General features: G+C 40.5%; 1 protein-coding gene across 1 annotated transcript; it reads left to right on the forward strand.

The window, feature by feature from the left end:
- The first annotated feature begins 12,778 nt into the window (after window positions 1-12,778).
- plvapa (plasmalemma vesicle associated protein a) lies at window positions 12,779-17,409 on the forward strand. The gene is made up of 6 exons (XM_034196216.1): window positions 12,779-13,448; window positions 13,864-13,915; window positions 14,019-14,728; window positions 15,612-16,650; window positions 17,045-17,102; window positions 17,246-17,409. Exons 1-6 carry the CDS (start codon window positions 13,047-13,049, stop codon window positions 17,277-17,279), a joined length of 2,295 nt encoding a protein of 764 aa, XP_034052107.1. The 5' UTR covers window positions 12,779-13,046; the 3' UTR covers window positions 17,280-17,409.
- The last annotated feature ends 8,330 nt before the right edge of the window (window positions 17,410-25,739 follow it).

Raw genomic sequence — 25,739 nt, forward strand, 5'->3', positions numbered from 1 at the left:
GGTGGTGGACTCAGGTATTTACCACTTCCCCTCAGTGAGCTCTTAGTAACAGAGACCTCTTTCTTCAGGCTAGCCATCTGATATAGCACACGACTGTGATCCGGGTAACCAGATCCTTCACCAATTAGCCAAACATCTCTGGAGGGAAACCTCAGTGTGATTCTACGTGTTATTCAGGCGTTATCATCAGGAGGCTTGATGTTCAGTGAGGGCAGGTTAAACAATATGGCAGGTGGGAGGAGTGAAAAATGCTGGAGTAAGAGGAAAACAGAGAAATTATGCTTCAATTAAACTGATAGTTAGACATTGTAGGAGAAACATATTGAGCAGTTGCCAGGCGACCAACAGAGAGTTTAAAGGTTATTGCTCCCGGCTGATGAACAGCTAATGTAAAAACGGCCAATGAGCTTTTTATACAGTTTTTCAGATGAATAATGGTTCAGACACAACATGTTTAGGAGAGCTGTTTTTGGCAGACTCTGTTCCTTGTTGAAATAGGCGTCTCGATAAACCATAATATTTTTAAAATAACTATTGATCATGTTAATAACTCACATATGATAACATTGTGTAAATAATCCAGCGCAGCTTGAATTGTTTCTGTTTCTTTACATTCACACATTTTCTTCCCCACATCCACAAATTAGTGTAATTCATCGCCAAAAACAGACAATCAAACAAAGCTACATTTGAAATCGTGTTTCTATTTCCTTCTTTTTCTATAGATATAGCCTACCAATAATATTGTTATTATGAATTCTCTTGGGCAGGATAATTGTGTGAAAATCTGAAATCATGACAGCGCTTCTGAGGACAGAGCCATGCTAGTTGTATCCCTGTTTCTATTCTTTGTGTTAAGCTAACTGGCTACGGTGGTACCACGTTTTTCATCTAGCTCTTGGTATGAAGAGTATTTCCCACAATGTAAAACACTTTATTATTAAAAAGTTTATATTCAGCCAGGTAAGACCTCTGTAAGATTACAGTTTTTATACCTGGAGATTTGTTCTTGTTTTAACAATTCAGGAACATCGACTGTATGTTAGACTTGTCCCATCAAATATTGAACACAAATAATGTGTTTGATGTATACAGGACACGCTGTTTATATTATCCCCCATGTGCTACCATATTGATACTGCACTTAGTTCTGGAATCTTTATTGACGTAGATTACTTTATTAATAAGTGGAACGTTATCAGTCTTTGGCTGCAGTTATATTTATCCCCACCAGGTGACAGTGTTTCATGACAATTAATGCAGTGTCTTTTTTTTCTTGAGTATGGCATTCAGACTGTCCACTAAGTGCTCCAGTCCAAATGCTTCATGATTACTATCATTATTATCATGATTTAAATTACGCATGTTGTGTTTCAAATAGCAACAATCTGATTACAGAGCATCTGCATGTAAACTGGAGTTTTACAGTTACCATGTCACAGCAGAAAATACGAATGATAATTATATTAAGAATAATCATATTTTGTTCAATTAACTTGTCCACTCTGAATTCCTGGTAAACAAATAACCAGTGCAGTTGTTCTCAGGTTTCTAACAGATCCCTTAAAAACATTAATCTACAAAGTTACTGGTTGCTTGTTCATCCTTTCTCTCCCTTTTTCAATTTTGGTTTTCTATTGAAACTTATTATTCTTTCTTTAGGTGCACACTTTGATGTTTGCTGAATATATATTGTTAAAAAGTGGTTGCCACTTAAAATAGGTACAAATTATAACGTTGCAACTGTTATAGTCAGTCTCTGTGATTTTTTTAGGAATTTGGTGCATGACAAGCTGAAATATTAATGTGAGGAACATCTAGTTATTACTAAACATAGAGAAGCCAAATCAGGCCAAGACAATCTCAACAGAGATCTTCAGCTGACAGGAAAAAAATCCCTGTAAACACTTCAGTTTGCTTTGTGTCTAACAGAACACTCTAAACATCGCCAACACAATAGAGATGTGTTGCCTCACTACCTGTTCCAGTAAATGTGGTAATCTGTGACACCCAGAGGCCGCTGCACTTTCTGTGATAACTGTCGCTTCAGCCACAGCAGCAGATGCAACACCGTCAGTGGCTGGGTGGTGGGAGTGGTACAGCTTGATTTGCCAAATTAAGCTGCTTCATACCCACATGGGCAGCTTTTGATAAGTTTTTTTTTGCAAAACAACAAACCGTGTTGGGGTTGTTTGGAAATATTTGGTTCACAAAAAATAACAAAATTATGTATTTGCATGACGATGTTGAATATGTCCAGTACTGATCTTTTATTAACAATTCTAACACTAATAAGGACTTGTTGTATTCTCTCAGGGTTTTTGGGTAAATGTATGTTTGTTTTATTAAAGACATACAAAGGTGTCTTTTTACTATTATGGGGGTCAAAAGGAATAACAAAATATTATCATTTTAATCTTAAATTTAAGCAGACAAATTCAAACAAGCCTTTCCTTTTTATTTTTACCATTTTGTTTATTGTATACTGTTTTATTTTACTATTTCAAATGTGGCTAAAGGCCCGGACACACCAATCTGACAACAAAGAACTGACACAGACGCAGGTGCGCCGGATTCATTTTAGAAGTGGGGGGGGGCAAAAAAGTGCGTGTGTATGGCCCAATCCCAAACCATGCCCTACACCCTACCCCTACACACTCCCCCTCCGTGACGGAGTGAACTCCGTGGAGTGACCTCCTGTCAGATGGAGGGAGTAATACAGCGGCAAGCTTTGGGACAAACTCCCCTCTCTCTGGCAGGAACAATGAAATGCCGCAACTGTATGTAACAACGGTTTCAAATCAGCATCTCTTTGACAAAACATTTAAATTAATAACTCAAATAAAACTCCAAACATCCTTAATTGTGTCACTTTTTTGTAAAGCTCTTTTAGTTTTAAACCTGATGTTTCTTAGTTTTTGCAACAGTCTGTAAATATACACAACTTTATAATAAAATGCACACATTTACCTTTTTCTAGATTAAACACAGGTATACGATCCTAAGTTAAAAACATATGAGGTTATCAAGAGGTTGTTAACATCGCAATTTACCAGTGGGTTATTGATTCTGAGTCAGTCTTAGGACAGTCATACATTCCTATGAAGTCTTCATAGACAACATAATCAGCTGATACCCATCGTACAGTCAGAGACAACTGTTCATGCCTGGAGCAATCGCGAGTTTCATCCACAATAACTGTGTAGGAGCCATGATCAATATTGATTGGTTGGCTTGGGTCACATGGGTATGGGTGGCACTCATTATAATCCTGTTCACCTGTGTGAGGTGTGGGTGTGTGGAAGAGAGGGTGACACAGGGCCGTTGTATTTTTTTGTTGACCGCAAGATTACAATTGCTTGGATTATAACAATGTATATGTCTGATCACCAAGTTTTTTCATTAAACTATCATACTACGAAACAGAGCTTCAGATCTCAGCGAGTACTTTTTTAGCGTGTCATACAACAGCAAACAGGCCCGGCCTCAGCCTCTCAGCGACTTAGTTTGTTTCCTGCTGTCGCTACAAACTGCATAGTGTTTTGCATTGCTTTTAATTTCAGTTAATATAGTGGTGAGAGACTCCCGATACATTTGATGTATAAGTTCATTAATTGTCTCGTGTAATGCATATTTTCCGGTGAGCATGACGCTTTTCAGAGTGGGGTTTTTCTCAGCTACGAGTTCAACTAGCTTTTGGAAATTGCTGCTCTCCCTTGATTGCTAGGCCCTGTCGGGTTAGAAACTGCAGACAGCGCAGTTGCTCCATCATTCCATTTCTTTTTTTTCCCTGCTCAATATGCTGTTTGACAAGCTGTATGTTGACTGCTGTTTTTTTTTTAATACACTGTGGAAATTAGACTTTTCGTGGCTGTCCAGGAGGCTTGGGCACTTTTTCCAATTATTAACTCCGGTATTAACAAAGCTATCATCTCCACATTTTTAGAAAGTTACAAACCGTTTGACAGCAGCAAATCTGCATATTTCACAGAAGGCCCGTTTAGTTGTTTTGCAAAGAATGAACACTCTGTTTTTGTACCATTCTGCATTGAAGTACTTTTCTCTTTGCCCAAATAATCTAGCGGTCTCCTTTTTTTCGACACTTAGCTGTACAGCTTTACCCGCCTCAATGTCCCGACAACAAACCATGAAGTCGGAAATGTTTCAATTCAACGACGACGGTGGGGGTGGCGGTGGCGGTTTTGACAGTCTCTGCGGCCGCAGAGCTGCTGCTTTTGGGTTCATCTGGCTTCGCTGGTTCTTCAGATTGATGAAGGTCCAGGCTCCAGAGATGTGGATGTCAGGGATGTGACCTTCCAGTTGTTAAATGTAAGTTTAGATTGACTGTATTTAGTTTTCTTCTGCGTTGGTTCTTCTGACATGTTTGCAAGCAGGGGCGGCGGGTACTATAGGCTCGGGAAGGCTAAGCCTTCCCAAATATTTTTGTCACTGCATCCTGGTAAAATAAAAAAATAATGTTTGTGTCTTTGACATTAGCGCTGCTATGCAGCCACCAGTGCCCTGTACTACGAAGCCAGTTCAACATACCCTGGATATGTTTGAGTTCTCTTAACCAACCCAAACAAATGAGATCTCGCTAAGCGGTCATACGACGCTGGTTGTCAACTCGGTAAATCAAGCCAGGGATTCTCTGTCCGGCTGAGAGCGTGTTCACGTGAAAGGGGCGGGGTTAGCTACATTTGACCAATCACAAACAGGGACAAGTGTACTGACAGCGCAGCGTCATACTTCATTAATGAAAAGTAAACTGATATTAGATAAATACAAACTTTAAACATCCATGGTGCGTTCACACCAGCCTTTTATAGTCCGGTTGAATCGAACCCTGGTGCGTTTAGACGCTTGGTGCGGTTCATTTGGGTCGGTGTGAACGCAGTCCGAGACCTCTTAAGTGAACTAAACAACCGGACTCTGGTCCGCCTAAAATAGGTGGTCTCGGAGCACTTGCTTGCGAACTCTGGAGCGGTTCATTGCTGGTGAAGAAACACACTCCTCAATGTCAGTTTCGGTAGTTTATTGACAAGGATGACGACACCCTGAAACAGAGCAATGCAGCAAGATAAGCTGACAAAGTAGCCTACTACATCCATGCTTGTCATCACCAACACAACACAAATATATACAACGACACAAAGTATAGACACACCAAACAATAGTGGAAACAATCCTACATGAATGAGTGGATGAACGTCTCAACTCGAGGTGGAGTGAAGGAACAATGTTCTAACTAAAATGGCTGCTCGACACTACCGGGTCAGAGCACGGCATATCCGGTCAGCGACAGCAGTGAGACGCTGCCCTCTAGTGGCCGGCGATAAACTCTTCAGCTGGTGTGAACGCAGTCCGCACCAAAACATAGAAAGCGTAGTATTTACGTGTCACAAGAACGCGGATGTCTTCAAAAATCTTTAGCGAAAGAGTCTTTCAAGACATCCGCGGTTGTTTAGTTAAAGAGTGAAGCAGAATTAAGTGTTGAACAGTGTAAAAATGCTCCGTCAGCTACATCAAAGTAAGAACACCTGTCGTCGATGAAACACCCCTCCTTACTGCAGAACGTCTCATTATATGTGTTATAATGTTTTTTAACGGACGTTGTCTGATTATATAATCATATGCGCGGGCCGCTAGTGTCTGTTGATCTCCAGATTAACAGCAGCATGAGAATAACCTGCCGAAAGTGCCGATGCTCCATGGCGGAGGCTCCGGTAGAAATTGCCGGGATTTGCGTTTTTACCCCCTTAATGTCTGACCAATGGTTGAACAGGATTTCCGTGCACATGACTTGTGTTTAAAGTTTATAGAGTGGCGAAGTCACGCCCATCTACTTCCGGTCCATGGGACCTTATTTCTGAAAAATTATGCATTGAAGTCAATGAAGAGAGAGAACGTATCTTTCGATCCCATTTGAATTGTGCCATGAATTACACATGTGATGTTTGTCAATCTTAAAAAATCATCAAAAAAGTCACAATTTGTCGTAAAACTGTTGAAATACTTGTAGTATGTTAGTTACATACAAGTACATTTGTATTTTTATAATTTTAGTCAACTGAGCCTTTAACACAATTTTCAATGCAAAAGAGCTTTTTACTATTTCATCGGTGTCTTATGGTTGAGGGGCACACATTTCTAGCCTCTTCCACCTCAAAGTGCAGTAGAGCACAGTTGATGTGCACATTGGCTCAGCTAAGCGAAATAGCCATAGCTTTGTGTTAGCAAACAGACATCAGTGGTGTTAATCTTCCACTCCTGACCAGCAAGAAGTCAACTGGGCGTTTTACTTATAACGTCAAAGTGTTTAATAACTTTCATTTTTGTATTACTTCATTTTTATATACCTTTTTATTTTATGCTTGAAAAATGAAATATAAAAAGGACTAACTGATCAAATATGTTAGTGAGGTGCAGGGGTTAAGTTGGGATTTGATATGTGGGGGGGCTCTGTGTGGAGGTGCGAGAGGGGGGCAGAGGTCGAGGATCTAATTATTTGACCTTAAGGGATATACACTGTGGCCCCAAAGCAACTGCTCCATTATCTGTATCAAATGCACACATTGATTCCACCAAATGTCACAATAAAAATAGAAAGTACTACAAATAAACTGGAATTCATTTACATCTTAAATTATTAATATATATTATACAAAAAAAGGTTTACAAATATCCAACCTTCAAATTGCTTTTTTAAATCAACACTGCTCTGCACACTTGCTAAATAAAGAACATTTGTGTGGGAAATCTCAATTCATTTGTAGGGCTGCGTGAGTATGGCCAAAAGTATGGGAGTAAATCTCACTGTAAACTATTTAATCATCACCAAATTCTGTGTTATTATGACCGATCATAACTCAGCTTTATGCAGACATACATTTAGCATGGTGTACAGGGCCGGCATAGGCAGTCGCCTAGGGCGCCAGATCTGGGAGAGAACTTATTTTTTTGACTGTTTGCGCTCATCCTAATTTTCGGCCTTGATGTAACAACATTCATAACTAGAGAATGCAATTCCTGAAGAAATTGCTAGTGGGAATGCTTTATGCTGAAAAGCTGACTCTAAACTGCTATGCTAAAATCTAATGTGTAAGAAGAAAGTGAAGAATTTAGATTGAAATGATACATGAACACTGGGGGCTTGAATGTGTGATGAGAGAAGAAATAAAGTAAAAAGGCTTGGAAAAGCAGCAGAATATTTGAACTGCAAACTTCTGAACTAACTTGATGGCGAATGATCTGTGGCCATGCCAACGGCATTTTATGACACCCCATAATACGCTTAGATGCGTTGATGGCTGCATCGTTACAAAACCTGTGAAGTTTTGGGGCGTTTGGAGCAGTTTCACTGAAGTTATGAGAAAACTGTGTTTCATGGCGAGCATTGTGTTGCCGTGGCAACGACATTTGAAGAAATCTCAAAACTGTCCCGTAGATGTCTTCACGGCTGGACTGTTAGCACACATGTGAAGTTTGAGCACTTTTTGAACATTTTCATAGGAGTTATAGCGACATCATGTTTTATGGCGAGGGATGCGTTTCCATGGAAACAGCATATGGTGAGATCTCAGATTTGGCGTAGAGCTGTTGAGGCATGGACCGGTGATATACAAGTGAAGATTGGGGGACGATTGGACCGTGTCGATTGGATTTACAGCGACATCATGTTTCATGGCGAGTGGTCTGTCGCCATGGCAACGGCATTTGATGACACCCCATAATATGCTTAGATGCGTTGATGGCTGCATCGTTACCAAACCTGTGAAGTTTTGGGGCGTTTGGAGTATTTTCACTGAAGTTATGAGAAAGCCGTGTTTCATGGCGAGCATTGTGTTGCCATGGCAACGGCATTTGAAGAAATCTCAAAACTGTCCCGTAGATGTCTTCACGGCTGGACTGTTAGCACACTGCTATCTGAAGTCTGCTGCTCTGAGCATGTCAGTTGGAGTGATGACATCATCGTGTTCCATGACACAGGTGTATATTTGAGCTAACGAGGTGTGCAGAGATCACAGGTTTCCATTGTTCTGAATGATAAACCTCTTACATGTGAACGTTTTGTGGAAGAACCGTAACAGATATCTGTGAAATTTCAAAACGTGAAGCATGTCAAGGAAGTTGAGTATCTGAAGTGTAATTTGTGTGTACTTTCGGGTTAATAATGTGGCCTTTTTGGCAGTTTAACTAAAGGTGTGCGGCTGCTACCGTGAGGAAATATCAGCCTGAAATTACAATGGGCTTTAATGGAGGAATGTTGAATGTTTTTGTCACTTCATGCCCTCAAGAGGCATTTTGTTTAATTATTCTGCTTAATTATTTGTCATTTTTCAAGCTACGGGATGTTTTCCTACGTTTGTCATGAAAAATTATGTCTCAGGAATGTAGGGTTTGGGAATTATGGCAGTTTAAAAAAAATATATGAAGGCAAATTTCAAACTGTCCTCCTCTCTAATTCTGACATCACGCACTCTGCCTTAACAAGCTGCGCAATGTTAAAGTTCAAATGTTAAAAATGTGATGAATTATGGGATGTATCTCAGGAATTATGAAAGTTATGAATGAGAAAAGTAATAGCCATCGATTCCGGACCGAGCTGAACGTTTTGATGTTTGAACGGAGTTTCTGCGATGTTCAATGCGGGAGGAGAAGAGGGCCAAAATAAGTCGGCGGAATAATAAACTTTTCGTCCGTAGAATAACAGTTAGTTGGAATGCTGTTAACAGCGAGAGAGATAAATGCAATTTATGTAAACAAATATTTCCAAGGCACTCCTTTATAATTATTGGGATAAACAGGTTTGAAATCATTTCAATGTATACTATAGGACAGTAAACCAAAAATATTGTTTAAAAAAAACTTGAGATAAAATAATATGCTTAAATAAATAAATGTTAACTAGGTAAAATAAGATATGAATGAATTTATTTGTTATTGGCTATGGTAGGTTATTGGTTATGTTCACATCTTTGGTTATTAAAATGTAAACCGATCTTTTTCATATGGGTGTTTAGCGTTGTACCCCCTAAAATCTAGTCTCTAGTAATGTGTGCTTAAAGTGCACCAGATTGAAGCATTTTACTTTACATTTTCAAACATTTCTTCCCAGGGGGGCATACCCCCGGATCCCCCTAGAGGATGTGACGTCCACCCCAATTAAAACATGTTCATACAATACTGAATACATTTGAAGCCTTTTTGATGTATATTACCAACAGAGTTGGGTGTAACGCGTTACAAAGTAACGCATTACTGTAATACTATTACTTATGTCGGTAACGGAGTAGTGTAGCGCGTTACTTTTATAATTCAGTAATCACACTACAGTTACTAACATTGCCCCGACACGCGTTACTTCGTTACTTTTATAAAATAATCACACTCACTGACAGACAAGAGGGGTTTCCGCCGCAGGTTTATATCGGTTTATATACATGTAGGCCTACGTAATCTGCGCGATTTGCGAGACCACATCTCCACGTGCAGTGCTGCATAAACATGGCTGAGTCTTTTCATCTGTAAACTCCCTCAACGGGGCCGCTCGCTCTCTTTTGTTGATCGCCCTCTCACGGGTGAACAGTTCAATGTCCCGCTTCATTGTAGGAATTCTGTCTCTACCACTTTAGTTTGACCATCTCTGTTACTAAGTTATGGAATACTAAATAAATAAGTAATTAGATACCTTACCGTTATGCGCTCGTAAAGAATGATAAGAATAATGCGTCTTGAACTGGTTTAATTAATTAGTGTATTTACGTTTCACAGACTGTTAGCTTGTTGTGGTAGGCTGGTAGCCTATTTTAGAGCATATAAAGACTTATGTTATGTCTTCCTTAATGCAATAGTAATTGGGGGTGCAAGTGGAGTCTCACAGAGGCAAAACTGTGGCGCGCTTACACTGTAGGTGCGCCGCAGTCTGCGTGATCTGCCTGTAGGGGCGGGCCGGCCCTGCGAGTAAAGTAACGAGTTACTTTATGTAGAGAGTAACGAAGTAGTGTAATATATTACTTTTTATGTAATATGTAATATATTACTTTTTTTTAGTAATGACCCCATCTCTGATTACCAACATGTCAATACGTTTCTGTTTTTGTAGTGTATTGGTCTTTCGTAGAGATTTTTCATTTACTGTTTATATATTCTATTGTTTATTCCTTGGATACTTTTATCTTGTCTATTGAATGATTTTCTGGCAGGGGGGGGGGGGGGGGGGGCGCCAGCTAAAATCTCACCTAGGGCAGCAAATTGGTTAGAACCAGCCCTGATGGTGTAGGAAACGGGCTCCGTGTTTACAAGACGGGTCGGGGGTTTGGCGGTACCGCTGCAGACTCTCTGCGCACACACACACACACACACACACACACACACACACACACACACACACACACACACACACACACACACACACACACACACACACACACACACACACACACCGCTGCAGACTCTCTCCACGAAGGAGCCGCGGTGCTGCAGCTCCTGATCGGAGCAGAGACAAGTTCACTAAGCGGAAAAACTATATCTTGTCAACACATATCGACCCTAAATAAAGTATATATTAAGAACGAGAGATGTTTTAACATATGGCTTAAACAAATGACAAATGAGTAAGGGTGATGACGTCAGAGCATCGTCCTATGTGCCGGGGCTGAGTCCCGGACAGCCCCGGCACAATGTAACCCCTGGTGAGGTGTATGAATTATGCAATAAGCCTCTCTTACTAAATTAAGTGCGGAGAGCTGAGCCATTCAGTTTGGCAACATCCCATTACTACTTACAAAATGTAAATACCAAAAAAAGAATTCCATAGCTAGTGTTCACAAATGACGATAAAAACAACCCACTTCATCATCAATTAAATAAACAAAAGGAGTGTTTATTTCTTGTATTTGTGTCTGATATCCTGCGTTTCTTGGAGCCTTTTATCTAGGATCTCTCCAAAAAGTTGATGGAGCTTTGACCATCCGTAGTTCCTCTTTCCAATGAATTACTGCTTCCTGTCAAATAGGTGGCTGGCACGTCAACAATGCGGGGCAGGAAAAAGTTGTGACCGTTAGTGTCAGGCTCTTGTAGTTCATTTTCAATTGGTTTGTGTCTCTTTGTGTGCGTGCGTGCGTGTGTGTGTGTCTGTCTGTCCTGTGAGACAGAGGGCAGCTTACCCACGTCATCATGTTGGACTGAGACTCGGGCATCAAAGAGCCCCTGCCCTAGAACATTATAAGAACAACATAAGCCATTGTCCTGCCTGCTTTGCAACGGAAAACAATGTTCATTATCCCATAAAAAAGATTAGCGCAGCGAGTCCGGTGAAGACTTTATGGCCTGTCGAGTTTCGCTATAGAAAGTCATGTTAATATCACAATGTGAATTTATTACAACTACTTGAAGATGTACATTTCTCCTTCTCACTTTAAAGCAGGGGTGGGGAACCTTTTTCCTCTCAAGGGCCATTTCAACTTTTTCAACATCCTCCGAGGGCCGTACAAATTATTGACCTCTGCTTAAAAATACTAAAATCACAGCCCATTCATTTCGCCTTTCTTTCTTGCTGTGTAAAGAAAAAGCAACCTCTTAATCCAGATATTTTACCATGACTCGCGCATGCATGCACGCGCATGCATGCACGCACATGCATGGTTGTGGCATGACCACCAAAACAGAAATATATGGACACAAGATGTGTGCAATTTAGTTTCCTATCCATGTGAATATGATTTAAGTGGGGGGGGGGGGCGGGGACCTAACCTAAGATTTTTTTTATTTAAATGTTGAATGTTAAAAGCATCAATCTGGTGCACTTTGAGAGCAACATTAAGAGATCTATGGATACATCTCTCAACACCCATATGAAACAGAACAGTAAGCAGATGTTCTTTTTCTTTATGGATATTTTACAAATCACTCTCCTTTCAAACTGTATTCTTGTTTATTAATAACAACTTTTTTTTACTCTCATATAGTATTTTATACCTGTTTACTGTATTCTCTTATTTTTTGTATAACTATAATGATCATATAAAGATGTGCCTTTACCTCACTGGTTGGAGAAAAAGCTTCTTATATTCGTTAGCATAGCTAGCTAACCAGATGCTAATAACAACAAAGTTATTGACTGTATGATCAGAATGACAGATGAGCAGATCGCCACTGGGCTTTCAACTAAAGACACAGCCACGCAAAAAACTGCGGCATGTGTACGGCTCCTTATGGGTACTGACATTTGTGAAGTCCCGGCCCGGAGCGACGTCCTGGTGCTCTCCGGCAGCTCTAAACCCCTGTCGGACGAGACATATACCACGTGATGACACGTTAGGCTCGTGTTGTGTTCAAGGACCCTGACCTTGGCCAGGAAAAACAGGCACTCGCTTGTTTAATTCTTTTGTGGTCTAGATTTCTTAATTTTTTTTTCTTTTTTGCGTGAGTTACCTCGAGGGCCGTATCGAATTGTCTCGCGGGCCGTATACGGCACGGGGGCCGGAGGTTCCCCACCCCTGCTTTAAAGGTATATTCTAATTTGCTCAACATTAAATGGTCATGAAATAGCTTTTTATTCAGTTTTTATCTAGGAACATTTTCAACTATGAAATGTATTCAACAAAAAAACATATGCTTGGCAGTCTGTGTGTGCTGATAATCTCTGCACAGGGAGGGGCAGGGAGATGGAGGGAGGGAGGGGACAGAGGCCAGGTTCCCATCATGGGAAGTGTGTGGCCAGAGAAGTTTATAAATTCAGACCCATGTTTACACCTCACTCACAATCTGATAAATTCTCATGCGATCAACACTGCTGAAAGGAAACGTCTGTAGTGTGTTTGGCTTTGTTAGAGGAAGGGGCGCAGAATTTAAGAGACTGTAAAATCCACAAGCTGGTCTGAAATAATTCAGCTTTTTATTATTAATTAATTTGGCTTGCTCTGAGTGCTTAGGAGGAACTAGTTTTTCTTTTTGATTTAGAGATGACTCTTGTTTGAACTTGGCTGGACACTCATAGTAATCCTCAAGCTTTACCTCTTTTTTGAGACCATTCTTTGGCCATCATGTACAGCAGTGGCTACTCCCAGGTCTCCAGGGGCAGCCCGGCGAGCCAGAAGAAGTTGCAGTACCGCTCAAAGGGCAAGGGCAAGAGCTGCGGCTACTACATGCGCATTGTCTTCTTCTTCTCTTCGCTCATTCAGTCTCTTATCATAGTCAGCCTCGTGCTCTTTCTGGTCTATGGTAAGACGCAGGACTCGCCATCCACGTCTCGCATCCAAGACCTGGAGGAGAGCTTTAGCCGACTCTCCATAGAGAACGTCATCCTGAAGGGGCAGAGGAAGAACTTGACCAGTTTGCTCAACACCACCCTGATTGAGAAGGCTCGCAATGACTGGGACCTGGCTGAACACCGCTACTATGCCAACATCTCATCGATTCTTATCCAAGAAATGGAGAAGAAGCAGGTGAGTAACCTATTAAGCTTTTTTTCTTTATCCAACATATACATTCCTGTAGTATTACTTTTTGTATTTAAGTGACTATACTTAAAGACCACTATCTTATGGAATTAAACTCCTAGCCATAGAAATTAAGGTGGTTATATATGTTTGTGGGTTTAATGCAATGCTTGAGTCAAGTTGAGCTTATTAGATACAATTATTTTTTTCAACAAATAGGATTGTAAAATGTATATATTTATTAAAATGATAAGTTGAAAAATAAGCATTATACTTTTAAATGTCTGAGCATGTCTATGACATTGTTAAAGTTGTAATTTTGATTATTGTAAAAGATCAATAGTTTTCCCTGTTTCTTTCCATTTCACAACTGTCAAAGCAAATCCCTAAAATACTGTCTTTTCAACATTCCTATAAACAGCAACATTGCCTTGCCGAGTTGTTTGTTTGCAAGAGCAGAATCCCAACAACTAGTAAGTATGACATGTCTTTAGTTCGAACCAAAAAACAACCTAATAATTATTAACTGTATCTATATCTTTTCCCTTTTGCTCTTATTGTTTTTTTTCTGAGCAGTGAATCGTCTAGGTAACTGTGGTCCGAGTGAACAGCTACATGCCAGGCTGCAACTTGTGGAGTCCAACTTCACACAAACAATCCAGAGAATGAGAAGGGAAATGGACCAGACTGTCAAAGAGAGGGACAACATTAACTTGGAGGCCATCCATCTGCGGAGGGAAAAATCCTCTCATGAAAAGGAAGTTAATTTCTTTAGACAAAAATGCAAAGATGACTTTTCCCAGTCCTTGAGCGGTATCTCCAATGTCTCCAAGTCTTTCCTGGAGAAGATTGACTCCCTTTTCCCTTCACACATCGCCTTCCAGCTCACCTGTCCGAAACAGAGGGAACACCTGGAGCAGATCCGCACCAATTGCACCAGCCTGTCCATGGAAGTGGAGGACAGGTTCCAGCGTTACCTGAATAGTGTGGGAGAAAAAGTGTCAAACATCCAGGCTGAGAGTAGCCGCTTGAAGGCAGAGAACACGCTACTGTCTGACGACTACCGCAGGTGCAGCACAAACCGCACAGGTCTGATCCGGGAGCACAAGCAGAACTTAGACAAGCTGCAGCAGAAACACGATGAGGAAAAGGAGGAACTCCTGATGGACAAATTGAGGCTTCATGGAGATATAGAAGTCTTGAACAACCTTGTGAAGTATACAAGTAGAGTGAATGATCACCTGACAGAGCAAAATAGGCAGCTCAATATGTCATGCGTGTCTAAGGTAAGAAAAAGAAAGTGCCATCACTGATTACATAAACTGTTATTTTTTTCAGGAGTGTTAAAAGTAGCATGACCTCTCAGGATCACAAGCGGGCCTTGCTTTTGCATTCTTCCTTCAGCACAAGTAGCTGTCATATGAATCAATATTTAAATAATCAAATGTTTTCCACATCACAAGAAACAATAGTAAAACCCTGTGAAAATGTGAGACAATCAGGAAGTTAACTGCCCGCTGTAATCAGCGGATTAAATACACTTGGAATTCCATTGGATATTCATAAATGAATTGCACAATGTAGTATATACTATACGGGTTATAATCGCATTGCATAGTTGTTGACTTTAACTAAAACCCTTATTATATGTAATGACATGCATACGTTTCTGCAGCTATTAGGTCATTTTGTCCAAAACTCTCTATCTCTGCAGTATCTGAAGACATATTTCCACATTCAAATCCTTTAGAACTATACTAAATTGCTAACAAAGCTGAGTCTTTGAGTGCTTAACGTGCATAAGATGCATTCGATAAACGCAGCCTGACTTGTTTTTGCGAATGCACCAGCTTTGTATGAAGAGGAGGAAGTGTGGGAGGGAAATGGTCTGTCATTCAAATAGAAAAGAGCATAAGGCTGGAACAGATATTTATTTGTTTGAGAACAAATTAAGAACCTGAAATATGAATCTCTATGACGTTCTTTAAACCAGAAGTTTGAGTCTTAAACTGAAAATGTAATTTAATATAATCATGTAGTCAATTCAATGATTCAATAGTTTGTTTTCATTGCATGTTGTCAATACTTCTAAAACAAATGCTTGAAAACCTAAAAAGCCATAACCTCAATAACACCTTATTAACATCAATTTTACTTATTTTATTTCAGACAGGATTAAGTGGACTTCCCGGTGGCTCATCCTATGGGACTGGGGCAGGTGTATTGGCTTCGAAGATTGCGTCATATGGGCTGAATAAGCCGGTATCAACTGGTACCGGCTCTTCACGTTCATCATTAGGGTTAAGTAGCTCCATTGGGTCAGCATCCAATAAGCTGGCATCAACTGGTACCAGCTCTTCACGTTCATCATTAGGGTTAAGTAGCTCCATTGGGTCAGCATCCAATAAGCCGGCATCAACTGGTACCAGCTCTTCACGTTCATCATTAGGGTCAAGTAGCTCCATTGGGTCAGCAATCAATAAGCCGGCATCAACTGGTACCGGCTCTTCACGTTCATCATCAGGGTCAAGTAGCTCCATTGGGTCAGCAATCAATAAGCCGGCATCAACTGGTACCGGCTCTTCAAGTTCATCATCAGGGTCAAGTAGCTCCATTTGGTCAGCATCCAATAAGCCGGCATCAACTGGTACCGGCTCTTCAAGTTCATCATCAGGGTCAAGTAGCTCCATTGGGTCAGCATCCAATAAGCCGGCATCAACTGGTACCGGCTCTTCAAGTTCATCATCAGGGTCAAGTAGCTCCATTTGGTCAGCATTCAATAAGCCGGCATCAACTGGTACCGGCTCTTCAAGTTCATCATCAGGGTCAAGTAGCTCCATTGGGTCAGCATCCAATAAGCCGGCATCAACTGGTACCGGCTCTTCAAGTTCATCATCAGGGTCAAGTAGCTCCATTGGGTCAGCATCCAATAAGCCGGCATCAACTGGTACCGGCTCTTCAAGTTCATCATCAGGGTCAAGTAGCTCCATTTGGTCAGCATTCAATAAGCCGGCATCAACTGGTACCGGCTCTTCTAGTTCGTCCTCTGGGTCGACTGGATCCACGAGCAAAAGTTCTGGATTTAGTTGGCTTGGGCAAAGTAAGACAGGAAGTGCAACAGGAAAAGGACCATCAACTGGGAATAGTAATACTGGACTTGGATCGTCCTCTGGTGCAGGAAGAACGAGTGGACTGGGAGGTGGCTCAAGTAAGAATATATGTTTGCAGTTTATTATTATTATTATTATTATTATTATTACTATAAAATAATTTTAAGTTCAGGTACAATTCATCCAGTTTAAAAAAATTACATTCTGTCACAATGCATGCCCCTGCTAATCTGTAAATAGATGGATATTTTGGGTGAACTGGTCCTTTTCAAACAAACGTCATGAGTATCATCTTGCAAGCATCCATTATAATTCAAAGTATCTATTTATCTATTTGAACAATCTCCATTATAATTCCTCATCAAACTTACAATGCATAGCTGGATGTTTGTAGCCTTTGTAGATCTCAGTGCTAACTGTTAGCATTTGTGTATTGTAAAGCTTTAGTTCAGCTCAATTGATGGCTAATGACACTTTATGTTTATCCAACAGTAACTGTTGCTCAGCACCTGAGGGATCTGCAGCGCATCATCAACCCCTCTGAACCAGAGTGAGTATAATAAATGTCTTAAGCTGTAGGATGTGATGGAAATCACGGCTACACAGTACAAAATAATAAAAGGAATCATCAGCTTCACATCTAAAATTCATGCTATAACTTTTTCTTTCTTTCCTTTTTCTTCCTTTTTCCAGGGAAAAACAAGCTCTCTCCAGAATAATGGGTTAGTCCATCTTAATGGGGAAAACAAAAAAAAGAGATATATCTCCCAATGCATCTATTATTCTATTATACACAGCTAAATGCAAGCTTCTCATATTGAGTGCATATTTTATATCAATAAATGTACCATATATTATACAGTGTTTGTGACAATTTGTACTTCAATATGTATTTTGAAAAGTATTTTGAATAACTCTTGCACTTTTGTATGTAAAATGTGGTGTGTGTGTGTGTGTGTGTGTGTGTGTGTGTTGTGTGTGTGTGTGTGTGTGTGTGGTGTGTGTGTGTGTGTGTGTGTGTGTGTGTGTGTGTGTGTGTGTGTGTGTGTGTGTGTGTGTGTGTGTGTGTGTGTGTGTGTGTGTGTGTGGCTGTGTGTGTGTGTGTGTGTGTGTGTAGTGGTGTGTGTGTGTGGTGTGTGTGTGTGTGTGTGTGTGTGGTGTGTGTGTGTGTGTGTGTGTGGTGTGTGATGTGTGTGTGTGGTGTGTGTGTGTGTGTGTGTGTGTGTGTGTGTGTGTGTGTGTGGTGTGTGTGTGTGTGTGTGTGTGGGTGTGTGTGTGTGTGTCTGTGTGTGTGTGTGTGTGTGTGTGTGTGTGTGTGTGGTGTGTGTGTGTGTGTGTGTGTGTGTGTGTGTGTTGTGTGTGTGTGTGTGTGTGTGTGTGTGTGTGTGTGTGTGTATACCTCACAGAGAAAAAGCACATGTTATATTTCTAAAATGTAAATACATAAAATAAAGGATTTGTTTAAAGGTAAGCAAATCAACTGTGCCCGCCTTGTCTTTATAAACAAGCTATTCAAGATATTATCAAATGCAGACCCGGAAACAATCACTTGTCCCTGTGTGTGCGTCACCTAGTCACCTATTGTGTTGCTAATTATGTACAAAGAACTCCCCGACCACTCCTGGAATGTTTCATGCAAGATTTACTGGCACAGTAATATTTAATCCCTGCAGCATGCTTATGTTTACCTGACAGCCTGTCAACAGGCCAGCTGAGAAGGATGGGAGGAACTTTTGGAAACACTTTTGTATACATGTTGCTGTTAAAAACAATGTGCCACAACTTAACGGTAGAGAACACGGATATCCATAGCCTAAATATAATCTTAATATATCTCTTATAAAATAATACATGGATGAAGCTTGTCATAGTGTCTGATGAGTGCTCTGGCATTTTCCCCAAACAACTCTTGAAACAGTGAAAAGGACAAATTGTATTTTTTATATTTGCTTAGTTTCTGAGAAAAAGAGACAGATACCAATAAATACGAAAAAATAATTACTTTAGTGAGATATAAATGGCCCTTTCCATTGATATGGATCATAACATTTGTTAAATTGAAGTTTACAAACCTTTGGACCTGTACAACATAACCATGGAGCATGGAAACAAACCATCATGAAGCCACACAAACATCCTGTTTGTTGGATTGCGAAAGGATCAGAGCGTACTTTAAATTCAAGAACCATGAGTGTATTGTGTTTGGCGCCAATTAATAAATACAGCACTTAGACTTGCGCAAAGGGAGAGCTCTTTTCCGTCTAAAGGATATCCTTTGTTTAACATAAAGTGTTTTTCCACATTTGTGTTGTGCGGTTTACTGCAGGGGTTGCTGCGAGGATATTAAAGGTCAACTGGTTCGATGCTTTTGGGAGTTGCTTTATTACACTCACTGAGACACAGGACGCGACTTCACTGGAAAATGATCATGATGATGCTGGTCTGTGCAAACATGCTTCCTGTCATCTCAATGCATTTTTATGTCGAAATCCTGGCATTTCTTTATTCCCTGTATTCCCATTGGGAATGCTATTGTTTTAAGTTACACAGAGGACAATGATTACAATAACATTATTTTTGTCAATTTGTTGTACTCAGCACAACTATATCCTGTATGATGGATTAAAAATGCTGAACTTTTGAAACAAGTCATATACTTAAACAGAATTTGAACAGCAACATGAACTTTCCCACCTTTTTTCCCAGCTGTTTTGTAGATCTTACAACCCCCTGGAACCTATTTTATTGTTGTTTTGATTTACGACCTAGAGTGAAATGGGATGGGCTTTCTAACTACTTGTTTTGTTTTGCTGCTCCGGACAGCACCCAGTCCCTCATTTATTTTAGAAGCCTAAGCGGTTTACTACAACAAAACCAAAGACAACATTACAAAAATATAAAAAATTACAAAACAAACACACAAAAATACATCCAGTGGTAAATAAGATTGTTTTAATAAGTGCTAATAATTGTTATGGTTCTTCAAATGTAAAATGTATAAATCTCGTGAAGTTAAACTTTGGTCCGAATTATTTTAAGCTTGTACTGGGTTAACTATATGAAATGACTCATGCTTAAGCGTAACACAGATTAAACAACACAGATCAGACGGTGTAGAAGAGAGGCCCTTCACTTGTTTTAAAGCTGAAAAAGAACCCCACAGTCAAATTATTAGTGTGATTAATAAAAAAAGATGCAGTGTGATTTTTTTGTTTTGTTATCTGCATATAAACTGGACACTATCTAATAGCCTTTTTGGGTCTTCTCATACCTTCCGACTTTTTAAGTACGTCATTGAGGCCACACTCGGATCACGATTATCGATGATCAGTTTGAGGCTAAATGACAAATTATTAATCTTAACACTGTTTTTTTCTTTCGGGGTCTTGACCCTCAATATGTGGACAGCACAGATCACCACCTAGACTAGGGGCCATTGATGACGCAACATGCCCAGCCACCACCCTCCCCTCCTGATGCAGGAAAGGGAACGGGTGCTTATGATTACGACCGCCTTCCTCACCTGGGGTTGCAGGACTGTGACCTCTTTTGTCTGTTACTGCTAATGTTCCTTCTTTACTGTGAATTCTAATTGCATTTCCTATCTGCCTGGCCTCCCCAAGTCCCATGGCTGCCCAAGCTGGTAAAGTCATCAAGGGCAAAAACGTTTTCTCTTGTGCAGATACTATTGTGTTAAGGGGGAGGGTGGCAAGCACTGGAAACAGCTGGGAGGGAAAAGGGATCCCAGCTCTAATGTCCTTTTGTGACAAAGACTTCAGCCGAACCATGACTTTCACCTTGACCTCTTTCTGTAGCGTTATGGATACGAAAACATGTGTCTGTCTGATTGCTTAAACGATGTGTTTGACTTCTAGTAACCCCTGTTTGAGCAGCTAGAACAAATGTAGCCTCAGTTTAATGGGCACATCCTGCAGTACTACAGTTGCACATCTGATGTCGACATACCAAATTACTGACGCATACACTTTTTATTGGCTACTGCAGTTCCAAAAACGGCAATAGTGGTGTTAACCATTCATTTGTCCAATGACATTGTTATGTGACTTTGTGACTCTTTCACAAATTGGGTTGGCATGGGACTCATCAGTCATAAATCATGTATGTACAGGGGAGAGACTTACTATGACTCCCAAGCTGCATTTTCCAATCAACTCAGCTTAAAAATACTGTTGTTCTGCAAACGCTAAATATTATGCTGTGGGGTGGCGTGTGGCGTAGTGGGTTGTCCGTAGGTGTTCGGATCAGGGGGTCAGCATGTCGTTGTGTCCCTGGGCAAGACACTTCACACCAAATTGCTCCTGTGGGGATTTTCCACAGTATTGAGTATGTAAGTCCCTTTGGATAAAAGCGTCTAACAAGTAACATGTAATGTAATGCTGTTGAGAAAATTATATTATAATTTGCATCATGAATCAGCCATCAGCATGCCAAAATGACAGACATAATAAAACATGATTTGTCAGAGATTGAGCTAATATCTTTAAATCAGGGGTGTCAAACTCAAGGCCCAGGGGCCAAATCCGGCCCGTGACTTCATTTTCTGTGGCCTGAAGAGCTTGCAAAGAATATTATGTTTATTATACGGTTACATAATGATTTACAGAAGCACGTTGCCCATGACTCTTTGTTTTTAAATGTTACTTTTTTTCAAAATGTCACTTCCTTTTTTCAAAATGTCACTTCCTTTTTTCAAAATGTCACTTCCTTTTTTCAAAATGTCACTTCCTTTTTTAAAATGTCACTTCCTTTTTTCAAAATGTCACTTCCTTTTTTCAAATGTCACTTCTTTTTTTTATTTTGACTTTTTTATTTTTTCAGAATTTGGCTTTTCTTTTTAAATCATTTTGTGACATTCTCACTGACTTGCAATTATTTGCCCCAGAATTCTGCCTTCAGACGTATTAATTATGAAGTTATTACCCTATCTGATAATAATCCAAGAGGCAATCATGTAATATAATACATTATTTTATATATATATTGATATATGTATTTTTATATAGTCTTAAAGTTACAACCGGCCCTTTGAGTGCAGCCATAATGCTGATGTGGCCTGCGATTAAATTGAGTTTGACACCCCTGATCTAAATAGTCTTACTAATGTAATGCTATGTGAATGTATCCCACTATTCAGCCATTTTTCTTTAATGATCCACAGCAGTAGTGTCAAGGATTTTGTTGGCTGTGTGGAATCATTTCTACTAAACAAACAATTCATTTAACCCTCCGGTATTATTCGATTGGACTACACAAGTTAGTCATTCGAGACAAAAATGTCCACTGCAAAATACTTTGATAGAAACATTATATTAAAAGTTTTTTTTCACAAGTTTTTTGGGATCAATCTTTAAAGCAACTTCCCTAATAGACAATACCAAAAATGTAATCATTTTCAGGATTTTAACCCTTTCAATGCCATTTTGAATACATGAAACCGCTGTTTTTTTTCATGATGAAAACAGAGAAAATGAGTTATTTTCCAAAAAATACATATCTGGGGACTGGCTCTTTTTTTTATAACAGTCTTGGATATGTCAAAGATTAGCAACAAAATGGATTTTTTTGCATCATTAGTTTTTGCACAAATTCAGATTGAACAAAAAAGTCACAAATTAGTCATTCGGGACAAAAATGTCCACTTCCAAAAACTGTTCTAAAATGACAACAGATTAATATTTTTTTTTACTTTTTGGGGTTAAATCTTTCAATCAACTTCAGTCCTGATAAAAAATACCAAATGTTAACTTGTGTTCAGGATTTTAACCCTTTAACTGCCAGTTTGAAAACATGAATTTGCGTTTTCTATGAAAAACATACACAAAAAGGCAGTTATTTTCCATATAATGAATGTTGGGGGGGTCGGCTTTTTTTTTATCACAGTCTTGGATATGTCAAAGATTAGCAACAACATTTATTTTGGTGGATAATTAGTTTTTGCACAGCACAGATTAAACAAAAAACTCACATTAGCCACTCGCGGACAAAAATGTCCCATCCACTCCCATTATAACCACATCTTTTGATCTCTCCGCCATACCGGTATAAAATCATGCATTTTGTAATGTCAGCGTTTTATATTGGAGGAAAATAGTTCAATTTGTCCTTTTTACTCTATATGACCAGATGTGACATTTTACCATTGAATTACATGCTTGTCATTTCTTGGTTTCTTTGCCTGTTGTGTAATGGGGCCCTGCCAGCCATTGGAATACGTGTGTGTGTGTGTGTGTGTGTGTGTGTGTGTGTGTGTGTGTGTGTGTGTGTGTGTGTGTGTGTGTGTGTGTGTGTGTGTGTGTGTGTGTGTGTGTGTGTGTGTGTGTGTGTGTGTGTGTGTGTGTGTGTGTGTGTGTGTGTGTGTGTGTGTGTGTGTGTGTGTGTGTGTGTGTGTGTGTGTGTGTGTGTTGTGTGTGTGTGTGTGTGTGTGTGTGTGTGTGTGTGTGTGTGTGTGTGTGTGTGTGTGTGTGTGTGTGTGTGTGTGTGTGTGTGTGTGTGTGTGTGTGTGTGTGTGTGTGTGTGTGTGTGTGTGTGTGTGTGTGTGTGTGTGTGTGTGTGTGTGTGTGTGTGTGTGTGTGTGTGTGTGTGTGTGTGTGTGTGTGTGTGTGTGTGTGTGTGTGTGTGTGTGTGTGTACAACAATATATAGTATATTTGGTTTACAGCAAGTCGCAGTTTTCGCCTCATACACACTCTTACATATTAAACCTCCTTATAACTTGTGAGTGATTGTGTGTGAGAATGAGACAGGAGTAAGTGTGCTCTCATGAAGTTTTGTTTTTCATTTGTGCTGTTTCATGTGTCTTTGAGGTAAACAGATGTATGATCTTGACCCAGCTTGACCTCGATGTTTTGAATTGTTTGGAACTTCAAAGTCCTTTGATAATGTCTCTTTAGCAAACAGACATACACGGCCATACATACACTCCTTCAAGTAAATAAAAACATCTGGCTGCAAAGCCAAAGCTTCAAATATGTGTAGTTTGGCTGGATGGTCATTTAATTCCTGTGATACGCAACAAGCAGTAAGATGAAGAGGAGCTTCTCTGTGGGACAAGAGGTCTCATGCAGCCCCTAACTTCAGCTGCAGGACTCATCCTCTGAAACAGAAACACCCTGAGAAGGAGAATCTGGTGTGGATCTGCCTGAACTGTGCTTGAAAGGAGTCAGCACAAAGATAAAACATTTTTTTGCCAAACATGAGAAGGAGAATCTGATGTGGAGTTTGTAGTGGAGTCTGATCCTTCTTCGTCTGACCCTTCCCCTGAAAGTGGAGAGGACACAGAGGATCCCATCCCGTAGCTGCGCTACATTCCTCTGCACTATCCTATCCGGAGGATCGTGTCCATCATGGCAGTGGGTGGACATCAAAACATTTTAAAATCTGGTTTCCCTCTCACGAGGAAACGCCGCGCTACATTCCTGCTGCCAGAGGTTTGGTTTCAGGGCCCACGAGTTATGCCATTACGAGTGGCATAAATAAGAATTCATGACGTGGAATCCTTCTTTGATTTATTCTTTACCCCTGAGATCATCAGCAGTATTGTCGACATGACACACCTGCATGGGGGACGTTCGGTGGCAAACTGGAGGGATGTTGATGCCACAGATGTTTGAGCAAACATTGGATAGGATAGTGCAGAGGAATGTAGTGCAGAGGAATGTAGCGCAGCTACGAGATGGGATCCTATGTGTCCTCTCCACTTTCAGGGGAAGGGTCAGACGAAGAACGATCAGACTCCACCACAAGCATCTGATTATTTCTCTAAGCATGGCTTCACATGGCGGCGCAACGAATATTCTTGTTACTCCTGGGGCAATCTCTGGTGCTATCATCCCCTTTGTGGTGTGATTGAGGAAGAGATCACTAAGCACTTTTGTGAACATCAGGCTTTTTCCATCTAAATGGTGTTGTAGTCCTTCATACATCTCAACCTCATCACCATCTTGTTGTTCTTCAGCAGTTCCTCAGCAGCTCCTCAACCTCCTCAGCAAAGGACCTCATCGATTCCTCTGTATCAACATGGGATTCGGGGCAGAATTGTTCCTTCTTCTCTGCCCCCATCTGATAAATGAACTGTTTGGCAAACTGTTTGGCAAAAAAGTGTTTTATCCTTGTGCTGACTCCTTTCAAGCACAGTTCAGGCAGATCCACACCAGATTCTCCTCCTCAGGGTGTTTCTGTTTCAGAGGATGAGTCCTGCAGCTAAAGTTACGGGCTGCATGAGACCTCTTGTCCCACAGAGAAGCTCCTCTTCATCGTACTGGTTGTTGTGTATCACAGGAATGAAATGACCATCCAGCCAAACTACACATATTTGAAGCTTTGGCTTTGCAGCCAGGTGTTTTTATTTACTTCAAGGAGTATATGTATGGCTGTGTTTGTCTGTTTGCTAAAGAGACATTATCAAAGGACTTTGAAGTTCCAAACAATTCAAAACATCGAGGTCAAGCTGAGTCAAGCCTACATCTGTTTACCTCTAAGACACATGAAACAGCACAAATGAAAAACAAAACTTCTTGAGAGCACACTAACGGCCCGTCCACACTACAGCGTCGACAGCTTCAATCTGCCCATTCACTTTGAATGGGGTGACGTCACGTTGCCTCGCTTTTTCGCCGAACTGAATTGTGGGTAGCATAGCGGTCCGTCTCCGCCGTCTCCGGCGTCAGAAGTTGAACAATGTTCAACTTCTGATGCCGGAGACACCGGAGTAGCCAGCGCCAGCCAATCAAATCCCGTTTCGGAAAATCTGACAACTCTAGCCGTAGCCAATCAAACCGCGTCTAAGCTGGGAGAGATATCCCGCCGTTCATTTCTATATTTAAAAAAAAGATGGAGGAGAAACTAATTATCGCCGTAGCAAATCACCCGGTTTTGTATGACCAGACCCTCTTCACCTACCGGGATACAAACCGGAGGAACCAGGCATGGAGGGAGGTGGCAGAGACAGTGGGTGAAACTGGTAGGTTTTCGCCTGTTTGGGGAGTTTATATATATATTGCTCCCATAAAATCCCCGGGATTTTTTGCTTTGTATGTCGGGGGCGGGAGATTCATGTGATTGGTTGTTGGTCGCGTTGCTTGAATAAAATCCCCAAGCTTCAGACACGCCCAGCTCCAAGCTTTTTTTGAAGCTGTAGTGTGGACGCTCCGTTACTCCTGTCTCATTCT

Source organism: Gymnodraco acuticeps, unplaced genomic scaffold (genome assembly GCF_902827175.1).
Source record: "Gymnodraco acuticeps unplaced genomic scaffold, fGymAcu1.1, whole genome shotgun sequence".
Taxonomy (NCBI): Eukaryota; Metazoa; Chordata; class Actinopteri; order Perciformes; family Bathydraconidae; genus Gymnodraco; species Gymnodraco acuticeps.

Coding starts and splice junctions, on each gene's coding strand:
- plvapa (XM_034196216.1), top strand. CDS start 13,047: ATGTACAGCAGTGGCTACTCCCAGGTCTCCAGGGGCAGCCCGGCGAGC. Junction 13,449..13,863: donor AAGAAATGGAGAAGAAGCAG/GTGAGTAACCTA, acceptor TCCTATAAACAG/CAACATTGCCTTGCCGAGTT. Junction 16,651..17,044: donor TGGACTGGGAGGTGGCTCAA/GTAAGAATATAT, acceptor TTTATCCAACAG/TAACTGTTGCTCAGCACCTG.